The sequence below is a fragment of the Lepidochelys kempii genome, chromosome 5 (assembly GCF_965140265.1).
Source record: "Lepidochelys kempii isolate rLepKem1 chromosome 5, rLepKem1.hap2, whole genome shotgun sequence".
Taxonomy (NCBI): domain Eukaryota; kingdom Metazoa; phylum Chordata; order Testudines; family Cheloniidae; genus Lepidochelys; species Lepidochelys kempii.
In genome coordinates, this window is record NC_133260.1 from 47,282,491 (window position 1) to 47,297,830 (window position 15,340).

General features: G+C 41.8%; 1 protein-coding gene across 4 annotated transcripts in view; it reads right to left on the reverse strand.

The window, feature by feature from the left end:
* Positions 1-1,061: 1,061 nt before the first annotated feature.
* The window catches only part of IQGAP2 (IQ motif containing GTPase activating protein 2), a 229,954-nt gene continuing 215,675 nt past the window's right edge, over positions 1,062-15,340 (reverse strand). For all 4 annotated transcript variants that reach the window (XM_073344187.1, XM_073344188.1, XM_073344186.1 and 1 more), the window contains 5 exons: positions 14,016-14,228; positions 6,510-6,670; positions 5,364-5,507; positions 2,388-2,496; positions 1,062-2,030 (listed from right to left, as the gene is read on the reverse strand). In XM_073344187.1, coding sequence (XP_073200288.1) covers positions 1,917-2,030; positions 2,388-2,496; positions 5,364-5,507; positions 6,510-6,670; positions 14,016-14,228 — 741 coding nt within the window. In that variant the 3' untranslated portion in view covers positions 1,062-1,916. The remainder of the gene's footprint in view (positions 2,031-2,387; positions 2,497-5,363; positions 5,508-6,509; positions 6,671-14,015; positions 14,229-15,340) is intronic.

Genomic DNA, 15,340 nt, shown 5'->3' on the forward strand with positions numbered 1-15,340 from the left:
TCAGTATTTGTAGCTAAAAGTGGTCATATAAGCTGTATACAAATTGGTAAGATGCTGGTATTACTATTATTGCGATGTATGTACTGGCAGTGTATAAAGAATTATAGACGTGCTGGAAATACATTCCTAAAATGTGTTTGGCAGTTAGTGCCTAAGCCCAGCCTATCCTAGACAATTTTGCCAGGTTGACTATGTCTCCAGAGAAAATTAAACAAGACCAAAGTCAATGAAAAGGATATTTACATGCAAGGTAAACAAAGCCGTTAGGCAAGCAAGCAGAGGACCCACTTCAGTATCTTGGTGGGGGGAGGAAACGGACAGGAATGACAATTCTGGATCCTTTTAGGGTTTCCCCCCACTCCAGCCCAGGTCTGTTACAGGATTTACTCCCTGAGCAAGCTGGATAGCTTCCTCCTCATCCTTAGACTCTTTCCTTGAAAGCTCAGGAATTCCTGATCAGATTTTTCTGCATTGGCACTAAGGTTCCTTGGGGCGGGCTGGGAACCCAACATGCTGGTTTGACTCGAAGCTTCATATCCTGGCAGTGCAAGGGTTAGCTGGTTGGGAACAGGTAGGGCATAATTCACTCTCTGTAGAGCATCACAGGGAACACTGCCTAGATTTAAGCCAGGTATTTGCAGGATAGCTCTGCTATACTGGAATGGGGGACAGAGTAGTCCTGCAGGGAGTGGCTGTCGTGGCAGACCCAGATTGTTGAAGCCACAACACTGCTATTTACCTGATCCAGGGGAGGAGGCGGTGAAGTTGCTACTGCACAAAAACGAATCACAATAAAAGCTTTTAGAACAAAATGGTTGGGAGAAACTGTCAAACTGATTCCACTGCCAGAGGCAGAAAATCTGGTGCCCTGAACTGAAGGGCAGAGTTTAGTTCTAGAGGCTCCAGCAACACTGGACAACTTCCAAATTTCACAGATGGAGGGTATTAGTCCATGAGTAATGAATGAGGAGAGAAGCTGTGCAACAGAATTCCCTCTCACCATGTGGATTGTTACAGTAATAAAGGGTGAAAATGATTTAGAAACCAAACCAGCGTAAGTAAGTAACATTTATTTTACATAGAACAATCTCCAAAGAATACATTTAAAAACGGATTTTATTGCATTTATTTACTGATTTTATTTATTTTTGTACAAAAAAAGACAGGCACAATTTAAGTATTCTAATATCTCAAGTAATTAAAAAAACAACTGATCACTATTCAGCTTGCCCCTTTGCCCCTTAAATTAAAAGGCTGGGAGTAGAAAGTTTTACTTACCCGAGGCAGTAGTGCACTTTTATTTAGTAGGAATAAAATCACAAAATATATTTTGTACAAGTAAATGTTATTGTAACTTTATAATTACCTATAAAATTTTATTTCAAATTGCACAGGAGTTCGCTTTACAGTTGACAATTGCCAGAAAATAGGCTTAGCATTTAACTATTTGCCAAAAATATCCCTTAGAAACAAATTAGGATTTCTTTCAGAGAATACTTCAGAAGTCTAATAAGAACTATATTATGCAACTTGGATAATTTAAAAATATAATGTTTTCATAGGAAGAAGTGTATATATTTATGCCATTGAACTAAATTTATTTTCTGCGTACTTTAAAAACCAGCCCTCCCCTCTGGCCCCGAAATAGCTGAGTGTCACTAAATAATGATATACTTTCCAATCAAAGTTCCAACACCACAGTGAAATCTGGAAGTGTTTAAATTAATCTATTTTCTAATTTACTACTGCAGTATCAAATGATTAAAAAGGCACATAAGTATATTCTTCTGAACAGTTTGGTCTTTTTTAACATCAAAAACATCCAATGATAGCAACCGCAAACAAATGTTTAAAAGCAAAAATACTGAACAGACATTCCTATTGATTTGATGCAGAGTCCACAATAGCTGCAATCTTCATTTTCCATAGAATTTCTTATTCAACAGGAATATGAGCAGGTTTACATTCACTTTAGCTTTATCAAACATTTTCATTACAGCCACACCTTCATATTGCATCTGAAGCAAATCCTGCAATTAAGAATAAAAAAAAAATTAGTCTTGGCTTGGGTTCACACTTTAGGATTCTCAATTTGAAAAATAAAAGCAACAATTCTGGTGCATTTATTTATCAGTCTAGAGCCTCAAGAGCTAGAGGCTTCACAGCTGAAGTGACATTTAGTAGCTAATTTTTGACACACTTACTGTATAGTCATACATACAAACTAAAATTATCCCCATCTACATACCCAATCTCAACCTGATCTAAATATCCTACCTCAGTAACACTGTTACTTCCCCCCACCATTATACTATACTGCTCCAGTAGTTTATGAGCAATCAGAAAGGGTAGATTTTTAGGTCCAATAGAACAAATTTAAACTTTACCTGGAAATGGAGTTCCACTTTTTCCATCTGAACACCCAAGAATTTTGCTTTGATTTCAAAGTCACCAATTTCTTCACCAGGTGTGATGTCAAACATAACATTTTTAAACCTTAAAAAAAATTGGATATATAAATGTATGCCACACAATTTCACATGATTAAGAAACAATAGAGAAAGCCACGAAAACAAAATCTGTACTATAAGCACTGGCATTTTCCTTTTCCCGAGCACAGTATGCACTCATGACAAGTATGTAATCTGAAACCATGGGTATTACTACTGCCCCTGTGCCCAACAGTAGCAGAATCTGGGAGACTCCAGGACAACTTCTGGTTTGGAGCAGAAATCAGTAGCGCAGAGTTGGGTATTTTCTTAGGCTATATTTACACTCAAAGTGCTTTACAGTATAGGAATACAAGCATACTATACCAGCAGAGTGCTCCTGGTGTGGATTCAGGAACACTGGCAAAGCTGTGTTTTCTACTCGTATAATAAAACCACCTCCCATGAGTAGAACAAGCATACCAGTAAAAGCATACCAGAGTTTTGGTGGTATAACTGCATCTACAATAGGGGTGTCTGCCAGCACAGCTGCATCAGTAAGGGATCACACCCCTGACTAACAGTGCTATGCCAGAAGAAGTCTGCAGTGTAGCATGGCTATAGGGTAATTTATTTACAAAATGTACACACAAGTTCTGTTTCCTTAAAGGGAAGAGGTAACAAGTACCTAAATGACCCCTAGCCGGCAAGCTGTTAACTCTCTTTGCCATAACAGGACATGGTCTTATTGACTATACAGATTTAGCTTCCATCAGATCCATCATCATCAGGGGATCTCCCAATAGACACTGAAGCAATAATGGAAGTTAGTGTCTCCATTCTGAACTGATCTCTCTTCTCTGATCTGTTCAGCTTTTTAAGAGCCAAAGGAGCTTGAACCACTGCTGATCTTAAACTTAGTACGTGTAACATAAAGTAGAGCCAAAAACACGTTTCATCTTTAGCGAAAAGGTCTTTTTAGCTTTATGTACCAGGACATTTGGGTCCTGGCATATCAGGTGGCTATCAGTGAGGCTCTGAAGACACATGAATCATTGAAGTCCTTCTGAGAGTGGCCTCTATCTTTCCATCTACCAGGGCATTTGAGAAATTATCCTTCCCTTAGGAAGAGATGCTAAGACACCATGTCCTTTGCCAAGGATGTTATTGCTACATCAGCCTCAGGGGAGCTAGAAAACACTGTTAAGATGCTAGAACCAGGTAGAATTTCAGGACTTAAATAGCCTTTTCCCCTTTTGTTGGGAATTTCCCACTCCTTCCCCAATGACTTCAATGGAGCAACGTAGTAGGGGGATGGAAAGTTCTCTCTGTTTTGGATGAGTAATAGCTGTCCTTAGTTTTAGCTTAGTAAGGCTTTCTCTGGCTACATCTTGATGGTGTCCTCAACCTTCCTCTCCATGGTTTCAAACATGCCTGAAAAAAAGAACTTCTCATGCTGTTTTAACTTTGGGTTTTTCACAAAACCAGGAATTTTCAAACAAAGCTCCTTCTTTGGAGGAGAAACTGGAGCTCATGGAAGATGAAGATCTAGGGTGCTTTGTGGTTTGTCCTTTGTATTTTCTGGTGTTTGGCTTCTTTAAAAAATATGTATTCATTTTGCCTTTCGGAATGAAGTTTCATTCCGATTGGGGGCCCACTCTCCCATTATACTTGGGGCTTTTGAGGTTTAGCTCATGTGAAGGGAAGGAGGGAGGGTTGAGCTTTTGCGCTCCTCAACCTTGAATATATTATTGGAAAGGAAATGCAAAGAAGCATCCTCCTAAGGGACTGGATTCTCCTCTTTAAAAGAAGGCTAACTAGAAAATATGCCAGACTCCTTGCTCTTGACAATAACTCACTTAAGTGAACAGGAAGGAACTCTAGAATTTCTTTTTTGAAGTAGACCGGACCAGTTGATTGTGAGGTGTTAAATTAACAAGTCCCCCCCAATTTCCCTCAAAGAATCCCTGATTAATACCACAGGGGTTCTAACAAGTCTCACCACCAATATGAACTGACCCATCCTTGCTGAAATGGATCTGAAGGAGTCTTGACTAGGGTGTGAGGAAGAATGCGGGGACCTCAACATGTCATTGCAATGCTGCATCATTTTCTTTAGAAAAGCAAAGGCCCATGGACCTTTGAAAAGTGTGACAGAGCTGTCTTTTCTATAGCTTCTGAAAAAGATCTCCTCACAAATGAAGCACTCCTTGATTTTCAGTTTGTTCTCCTTGGCTTGCTCAGTATGATAGAACTCAGCAGGAATGAAAGCACCCTGAAAATTTTTTGGTCCTCTACGGGAGAAAGGGTGAGAGAAAGGTGAGATATTTTGCTTGCAGCTGTCCCAAACAGAGCTATGAAACCTAGGATATTAGGTAATGTGGGAGACTTCAAAAACCAATTCTGTTTGCACTGCCAAAGGACGAGGGTGGAAGGAAGCACAGAGAAGCCACGTGTGACCTGTCTCTGGTATTTGCAGGAAGAGAGCTGAAGCCCAAGTGTCTCAGGAGGAGGTAGAGGACAGGATCCAGAAGCTTCAAAACTGAATTATTTTCACTAATGGCAATTTCAGCATAATGCCTGCTTTACTCAAAAGTTTATTAAAATGATTACTCAGTGGATGAAAATGCAGTAGCTGTTCAGCAAGTCAGCTGTATCAGCGCTTATTAAATTACTTTAAATGGAACATCTAGAAGTTAGCTATAATGTTGCAAAAATATATGATGCCTAGTCTCAAAAATAAGTCATTAAGTAGCAAACTACAAAGACAGCAGGGAAAAAGTTTATTAGGATACGCAACTGTAATTTCCCTTCCTAATGTATAAAAACCTCTACAGTAATGTGAGGAAAAAAGAATGCTGACATTTCTGAACTTTTACCAAAACAGTGACTGGTTAAAGAGTTGTCAAGTTCCTTGGCTCTTGTCATACTCACTGGTTGGTTTGAAGATCTTCAATTTCTAGAATGACGCCTTTTTCATGTAGTCTTGCTGCTGTGTACTTTAGTGACGTGTGCTTAAGTTTTTTGCTTCCCTTCTCTTCTACTTTTCCATCTAATTTAATTGACCTCCGAGAATTTCTGTGGATGAAAAAAGTTTGTAGTTAATCCACCACCAAACACATTTCTCTTTCACACTTATTTCTTTCCTTTTCTCCATAGTTCTTTGCAAAGGAATGGCTAACAAAGAGTTTAGTTCTTCCTTCACTCCTGTGTGTTCTTCTGAAGGCTCTTGTTAACTGTAACCAACTTTCACATTAAAAAAAAAAAATCATCACTAGAAAGGAACAAAATGGAAGAAAAAAGAAAAGGAACAGATCTGAGCTTTACTGGAATTACTATTAGACACAGAAAAATTATGAGACGTTTTGTCTGTATAATTACATATTTTTGTAAAGATTTTCAGCTCTGAAAGCTTAAATTTTAGCATCTGGTTGTACTTAACTTATAGTAAGATGTAAAGTGCTAGAAGTGACAATAGATTTTCTTGTTAAAAAAAAAATCTTTCTCCCTTAAAGAGCCCACAACTTAGGTCAATAAAACTTTACATTGTGCAATCTTAGTTGCGGCTTTATCTCATGAGTAACGCAGTAATCCAGAAGTGAGTTATGCAGATCATCCCAGACAAGTGCCAAATATTTGCATCACAAAGCACATTTTAGCAAAGAAATATTTTAATAAGTTAGTACTATTTTATATCCCTCCACCTTCAAGCAAGTTGCCTCAGAGTGAGGAGGAAAATAATAGTGATGCCCCAATGCAATGTTGCACATGGAGTTTGCACATGAGTACTCCTACTGAAACTCCAATTAAACTTTCCAATTTAAGACCAATAAATTGAAAACATACCTCTATCAGACTTTTTTTTTTTTTTAAAAAGACTTTTTAAAAGGAGGCTTCAAAGAAATTATTATCACTGTCTCCTTTTACTGTGTAGTTAGTTATTCAACAGTTAGTGACAATTCTGGTTCACTTTTTACATGTGAATTATACTCAAATTTGCAACGAAGGATGAAGCCCTCCACTTACATCAATGGCATTAGGAACGCTTTTTAGATATTAAAAAGAAATCTTTCAACTCACTTTCTTGTTAAGTTGTCTAAGCAGGTTTTTATATAGGTGTTGTAATAATTTACTTGATCTTCATAAAATGTTGTCTTGGATTGAAGTGCAGACAGAGTCTGTTGGAGTTTCACTAATTCAGCTTTTCGATGATGTCGGTATCTTCTTTGATTTCGTATGTCCTAAGGTAAAAAGTTTTGAATTGAATTGTTTTATTGAATAATAAATTGATTTGAATTTTTTAAATAAAATTTCCTCACAAACCACCACCAAAATCTGTTCAATGTTTCTATGACTGAATAGTAACTTATTGCTCACTCATTTACTGGGGAAAAACCATAAATTATAATACTGCACTTGCTCATATGTCCCATTTACTGGGGAAAAACCATAAATTATAATACTGCACTTGCTCATATGTCCCAGGTTTTTTAAAGTGTTGATACAAAACCTACGTGTACAAAGTATAGCAATTTAGTTCTGCAATATGGATAATGACATCCCTAATCCATTTATGTGCAATTTAGTCAGCTGCTTATAAAAGCATATTTCTTTTATCATTTATAATTATTTCTGCCTATTATGCTGAAGGGAGAGTCCGTGTTCCAGCAAATAAACCGTTATTTGATGACCATTGAAAATTAGTTAAGAAAATCCACAAAAACTTTATGGTATGTTATTTCTTCCAATACACTGATGCTACAGGTAGAGACTTAGTCAGCTTCTTCACTCCAGTGTACAGAATTTACAAACAGTGGTGAGGACCAAGTGAGTAAACAGGTCAGATTTTAAGAGAGACAAATATTTGGGATAGGGTGAAAAGCCACTGATAGTTCTGACTCAAGAGTTCTAGGACATTGCAGAATATAAAAGATTTATCTATTCATGTGATGCTTATTTTTAGGTCTTTAAAGCACAATAAAAACTGTTACTTATTACAACTGTGGTTCTTCGAGATGTTGTAGTCCGTGTGGATCCCACTGTAGGTGCGCATGTCCCTTGTGTGTCCAATTGGAATCTTGATTAGCAGTGCCTGGGGCCACACATACTATGTTCTATGCTCCCATGCAAGGGCATAAAGGGTGGAACAGCCACAATCTCCCTCAGGTCCCCACAATCAAAACCCTGCGTTGCTAAAGTCTCAAAGTGGAGTTTGAGAGCTGGTCATAGGATCCACATGGACATCATCTTGAAAAAAAGACTGTTACTCACCGTTGCATAGAATCACAGGGTTACAAGGGACCGCAAGGGTCATCCAGTCCAGTGGTTCTCAGCATTTTTTCATTTGTGGGCCCCCTTAATTTTTTTAATGTCCAAAGGGATCTGCCCCGCCATTTTAGACAGTCTGCAGACCCCTGAGGCCCACGGACCACATGTTGAAAACCCCTATTCTAGGGTAATGACAACTTTCCGTGGATTCCTTAGAGATAGCCTGCAGACCCTGATGGGTCCATGGACCACAGGTTGAGAACCACTGATCCAGTTTAACCCCCTAACAACATGCAGGATTTCTCATAACTGTTCAAGATATGTTGCACAGGTCCATTATGCTGTAGATTTATGTGCATTTTGTGCACTGGTGCTGGAGTGTTTTCCCCAGCAGTATGCATAAAGACCCCACCCACTGCTAAACTCCTCATACTCCAAAGCCAGGATACAAAGGCTGAAGCATCAGGGAAGGAAGGTGGGTTGTATAATGGACATATGCAACATATCTTGAAGAACAGTTATGAGAGTGTGAGTAACCATTTTGTCTTCTGAGTGCTTACATATGTCCATTACACTACTAGCAATTCCCAAGCTGATACTCCAAGAGGCAGGGCACAGAGTCTCACTGGAAAAGGGACTGCAGGACCACTTGCCTAACATTTGCATCTTCCTGTGATGCAGCAGACTGTGAGTTATGCCTGGCAAATGTATGACTACAAAAGACCACTACGTTGCTCTACAGAGGTCCATAACTGGGACACCTGCCACAAATGCTGCTGAGGTCAAATGAGCTCTGGTCTAGTGCACTGAGTATGTCAGGAGACATTACTCCTTTGGCAACACAACACAGCTGGTGATCCATTCTGAGAGCCTGTGAGTAGTCATCAGGTGGCCTCTCATACGTTCTTCATAAGATGAAAAACTGGGAAGACACCCCCAAAAGGCTTTGTCCGACCTAGCTAAAAACACCAATGCTTGAATGTCCATGGTATGGAGCTCCTCCTCCTCCTTATGCATAAGCAATTTTGGGAAGAAACCTGGTAGGCAGGTAGACTAATTCAACTTGAAATGGGACACCATATTCAAGAGGAATCTGTGGTGAGGTCTCAGCTGAACCTTGTCTTGGTAGAACACTGTAGGGTGGATTCGTGACCAGTGCATTCAGCTCTCCCACCCTCCTGGAAGAGGTAATGGCTGCTAAGGTGGTTCCCTTTGCAGTCAGGTGTAGAAACAAGCACAATGGTAAAGGCTCAAAAGGAGGATCCATAAGCACAGACACCACTAGATTTAAAACCAGAAAAACGTTGGGTCTCTGACAAACATTCACACCTGGTAGTGATTAGGTGAGCAAAGGCTGACGGATCTATGTGAGGGTGAAATGCTGAGATGGCCATCAGATGTCCCTAATGGAGCTAAGAGCTAGACCTGACTCCTTAAGACACAAAAGATAGTCCAGAATTGATTAAATCTTCATCTGAGTCAGAGCCACATTACCAAAGGCTGCTGAGATGGAAAACACATTTTCATTAACTCAGCTAAATAGCTCTTCTGGATGGCTTTCCGCTATTAAGGAGCGCATTCTAGAGTGCCACTGAGCAATGTGCCTGTTCTGCATTCAACCATGCCATAAGGTGCAGCACTTACAAGTCTGGGTGCAACATCCACCCATTGGCTGTGTGTCAGAAGGTCTCAGATTACTGCTAATGAAGGTTCATGAGTGGACAGTTTGCAGAGGTGCAAATACGTCTATCTTGGCCAGGCTGAAGCTATAAGGATAATTCTGCCCTGATCTTGATTGAGTTTGAGAACGACCTTGTGGATAAATTGGAGAGAGTCCAGCGAAGGGCAACAAAGATGATTAGGGGTCTAGAACACATGACTTATGAGGAGAGGCTGAGGGAGCTGGGATTGTTTAGCCTGCAGAAGAGAAGAATGAGGGGGGATTTGATAGCTGCTTTCAACTACCTGAAAGGGGGTTCCAAAGAGGATGGCTCTAGACTGTTCTCAATGGTAGCAGATGACAGAACGAGGAGTAATGGTCTCAAGTTGCAGTGGGGGAGGTTTAGATTGGATATTAGGAAAAACTTTTTCCCTAAGAGGGTGGTGAAACACTGGAATGCGTTACCTAGAGAGGTGGTAGAATCTCCTTCCTTAGAGGTTTTTAAGGTCAGGCTTGACAAAGCCCTGGCTGGGATGATTTAACTGGGAATTGGTCCTGCTTCGAGCAGGGGGTTGGACTAGATGACCTTCAGGGGTCCCTTCCAACCCCGAGATTCTATGATTCTATGACCCTGGAAATAAAGGGTATTGGCAGGTATGCACAGAGGAGCTTTGTTTCTCAGAAACAGGAAAGCATCTGATATTGATCCTGGGCTGTGATCCACCCTGGAACAGAAGGAGGACTACTTCCTGTTCCTTCGAGTTGCAGACAGATGTACGGACAGGAAATCCTGTACACAGAACATACCAGTTAGAACGCTTGAGTTGAGTGACCGTTAGTGTTCCAAATTGAAGGACTTCCCCAGGGTAATTGCCAGACCACCTGAAAGCCTGGCAGGTGTGATGCATTGAGATTGACAAAGCTCTGAATGCACCAGTTCCACAACTTGACTGCCTCCTAACAGAGGCTGTCTGACATGGCACCCCAATGCTTGTTCACATAAAACACTGCTGTGTTGGCGTTGAATAGGCTTGCCCTAAATGTGTGGCAGGAACTGCCAATATACACAGAATAATGCATGCAATTTGAGGACATTTATGTGTAACCTGAGCTCTAAGGTCACCCAGATGCATTCCCCAACCCACAGCTGAGGCATCCATTACCAAAGTCATGATAGGGATAGGGAGAGAGAAAAGAACTCCCCTGCACAGGGAGTCTTGCCTCATGACAGTACTTTGTCAGGGATGCACATCAGCTTGTCTAGATAATGAATCTGAGGGCAATAAAATGATTTGAGCCATGCCTGAAAATCTTTCAGGTACAGCCTGGCATTAGGGGTGGACCTATGTGAATGCTGCCCTATCACTTAAAAGTCTGAGGGAATTCCTCACAGTGGTCTGAGGATGATCATTGAGGATCACACTGAGCTCCCCTATAGTACGAAATCTGGAATAAGGCAGGAAAACCTGGCTGAGGTCAAATCCAAGACTGACCTGATGAGTTCTATTGTCTCTGCAGAAGTTGACTTTTCATTGTTCAATTTCAGGCCTAGGACATTGAACAGAGACAGGATCTGAGGGACCGTGGCCCTGAGATCGGTGGCAAGCATCACCAACCTGAAACTGAGGTGGTGTGTGTATTTGTTCTGTTTACTCAGGTCTAGGATAGGACAAAGACCACCTTTCCTCTGCAGAAGAAGAAAATATTGGGAGAAGAAGTTTTCCCCCCCTGAGCTTGTGATACCTCTTCTATGAGTCCTAGAGGAAGCAACAAGGCCATTTCGTTGCAATGTTAATGTGACAAGGGCCCCCTGCAACTTCCTTTAGGTCATCTTTCAGTTCCTCCCTACTGTCCCGTAGGAGCTTGGTTAGGAAGAACTTCCTCTTCCATGTAATAGTTACATTTTGTGAATGGGGCCTGACAGTTCACGATAAGGAGCTGTACTGAAGCAAAGGAATAAGACTTCCACCTGAAGAGATTCCATTTCTCAGAGTCCTCTTTTGGGGTGCCCTTTGCAGATCTGAATTTGCGTATAAGATCAGTTCCACAAGGAACCCTGGGTTATGTTAGCCATAAGGAATTCACAGCCTTGGCATGATATTTGGTACCTTTTCTCCATCCTCTTGGATATAGCAGGAAGAGCGGCCAAGGTCTGCCAAAAAGTCCCTTCACCAGCTAGTGTATATTGTTGTTAATGAGGACGACAATCCTGGTAGAGGATGATAAATTTAGGATGTCGGAGTTTACGGGCCTTTTCCCAGATTACTAAGGTTGTGATGTCCAGGGTCTGTGGGACTGGGGTTGAAAGGTCCTACAACACTTTAAAGTAGCCCAGTGCGAATGTTGTGGCTAGTGTTACTGTTTCATCTAGTGACAATGACGACTTCTGATGGAGAAGGAGGTTGATGGCGTTCCTCCTGTTTAGCCTCAATCTGTTGGTGGAGGTTATCTGTCTCTGGCATGGAAGGCCAGGCCATTGCTGCCACTGGGAAGTGAGATCTCTTCTTTTGTGATACATGAGAAGGGGATCTGCTCTGAGACATGCACACTGTACAGGTGTTGGCTGGGTTGAAGTTGATGAACTCACTGCCATTCATGTTTTGCCTATGATGGGGAGCCTCCAGCACTTTCTGTGAGGTTCTCCCCCTTTTTGACATTGTGAATCAATGGCTCAGGGACAGCAACAAGGAGTATATTTCCTCCAATGGGGGTGCCATAGTGTACGTGACATCGGTGCCCAGGGAGGTGCTGTCAATAGTTGTCTCTGTGTGGAGGAAGTCTCAGATGTGGATATCTACTCCTCTACCAGTATGTACGTCAGCACTGTGATGAGTTCAACAGTGTGTTTGTAAGGCACGCAATGCAACCTGTTCCAAGATCAGTACCAGGCCACTCCTTCCCTGTGCCGCACTAGCGCCTCCCACTCTTGAAGCAACAGAGGACTTGGAGGATTTCTCTCTAGAGGGCTAGTATTTTGGTCCATCCTTTTGAGGCACTCACTGGTTTCAGTCTTGCTATCACAGGCAGTAAGAGGGAACTGCGGGAGGGTGGAGACCGCATGAGAGCTCAAGGTGTTACAGGGTCCACGCAGAGCCTGAAGGATGCTGCTATTCAAAGACTCCAGCTGCACAAGAGGCACACAGATGCCTACAGCGGGATCTGCACCAGTTCATACTTGAAGGATAAAACTAGATTACTCTTAAAAACATCCATCCCTCAACCTTGGATATTAATTATGTTGATTAAAAAAACCAAACTAAAGTACCAGAACACAAATTAATAATTAAAAAAATGTCAGCAGCTTTAAAATGATCAATTCAGACTGGGCTCTGCCAGCCACCTAAAAAAAAACTTCCCACCCATTTGTCTCGGAAGCATTCCCTACACCTACTTCAAAAGCCCTCATAAACAGATGTCTTCTGCAGCAGGCCTGGAAAGTTATCCGATCTGGACTATTTCAGAAAAGGGAGGGAGCGAGTTCCGGGATCTCAAAGATGATGCCCTGCCAGATGCCCCCTACCACACCTTTTGTAACAAGGAGGTTGCAGCTTGACCACAACTTTCTGATTACAACTGTGGCAGTATGGCAGCATGGGGAGAGGAAATCCCTCAGTTATGGTATCAGAAATCACATTAGAAAACATATCTTGCTATGTGTATTTGCAATCATAATCAACCTTTTACCTTTTCAAAAAAGCATGTGTCATGACAATAGCTGATGCAAATTAATATATTTTCACATTAACTACATACACTAAATGGAGAAAGAAGAAAAGGAGTACTTGTGGCACCTTAGAGACTAACCAATTTATTTGAGCATGAGCTTTCGTGAGCTACAGCTCACTTGATCGGATGAAGTGAACTGTAGCTTACGAAAGCTCATGCTCAAATAAACTGGTTAGTCTCTAAGGTGCCACAAGTACTCCTTTTCTTTTTGCAAAGACAGACTAACACGGCTGTTACTCTGAAACCTGTCATTATAAATGGAGAATATGAGCAAGAATGGGGATTTCGATTTGGGTCAATATGGTTGGTTGCTACAAGCCTAACTCTTTATTGAGATAATGGAGAACACCACCCTCCTTTACTGTTTTTCATCATCGCTGCAGCTATTTTGCCTTATGCCAAAGGTATGTAAGGAAATCCTTTTTCTGACTGCTATTTTTAGTTGGTTTCTTAATAACTTTTAAGCTCTGTAAAAATGAAAACCAATGATTACTCAAAACATTGTGCTTTGAAAGAATTGTTTAATTTTAAAATGGGAAAAAAGTAGCTTACCCTCTCGCATTAGCACCTGCCATTTGTGGTGTATGTTTATCGATACCAATAAAAGAGCTACATAAAAATATCCAGAGTATTAGAGATGGCCAGTTATTCTTCATCACTTGTGTAGTGTGGATAATAGAGGAAAAGTGCACACCCTTGCACATTATTCAGCTCAAGCAATCATGTATTTGAGTATTTTAGCAACTAAATTTATTTCCTCACTTATTTTGAGGGTCTACATTTTTCTTTCAAACTGAGATGGAATCATCATTTGCATACTTTAGGTGACTCAGTTTGGTATTCTGTAGGAGGATGTTTATCACATGTACATGTGCATATGGTGAAAGGGTAGGTGCATTTTTAGAAATCTTAAAACAGCACATTCCAATTACCTTAGCAATCTCATTGATGATTTCTTGGTACTTATTTGCTGAAGACACTAATCCAGCCTGTTCCAATGTGCGAAGATTTCTTTGTATTTTCCTTTTCTTTTGTTCTATTGGTAGCTGCGCATCTTCAAGCATAGACTGACTATGCTTCATTTTCTCAGGAGTTTTGGAATCTAAGATGGCATGTTTCTCTACCACTTTTAAGTGCTCGGATTCCTGGAGAAAATACAGTAAAACCTAGTTGCTTACCAGTTCATAAAAATATATATATATAAAAAAAGTGTCCAGATGCTCTCACCTCCATGTAAAAGAGACAACTGAGAACTCAGAACAAGACTGCGTAAAAGAAATGCTATGTTTATATCCATGTTGATTAAACTGTTTTAAGGGAGTTCACTCTTACCATGCCTCTTGAAGGCACCTTAAAGTAGGTCCATTATTAAAGCTACATTTTATTCACGGGTATTTTTAGTAAGTCATGGATAGGTCATGGGCGGTAAACAAAAATTCACAGCTGGTGACCTGCCCATGACGTGTACTATATACACCTAACTAAAACGTGGGTGGGGTTAGGGGGGGCGCCATGGGGCGCATCCTGGGACGCTGTGGCGAGGGTGACCTTGGACCCCCACTGTTGCTGGCGGAGGACGGTCGGGTGGCAGCGCGCAGCCCGGGACACCCACTGGTGCTGAAAGGGTGCTGGGCAGCAGTGCACGGCTCAGGACCCCCGCTGGTGCGGAGGGGGGGAAGAGGGAGGATTGGCAGGCTCCCTACCCAGCTCCGCATATCCCTGCAGCTCCTAGGGGGAGGGAAGGCACAGGAAGGTGGCTCCCTGTGCTGCCCCTACCACGAGCTCCGGCTCCGCAGCTCCCATTGGCCAGGAACCACAGCCAACAGGATCTGTGGGGACAGCGCCTGCAAAGCCCCCTGACCTCTCTGCCTAGGAGCTGCAGGGACATGCTGGCTGCTTCCAGGAAGGCCCCCCTCTCCCGCCACCGGTAAGTGCTGCCTCGCACCCCGATGCCCTGCCCCAAGCCCTGAGCCCCTTCCCCACACCCACTCTGCCCCAGGTACTGCCTGATCTGCTCAGGCAGGCCCAGAGTCAGCTGCACCAGAAGTCACAGAAAGTCATGGAATCCGTGACGGACACACAGCCTTATCCATTATTAAAGAATTAGTAAATTTGTTAGCTGGGACACAGGGAATGTGTTTGAATTGCAGTCCCATGGCCTGATCCAAAACCCATTCAAATCAGTGGAAAGACTCTTATGGACTTCAATAGGCTTTGTAAAAGGACCCCCAGTTCTTAAAGACATCCCCCCCTCATT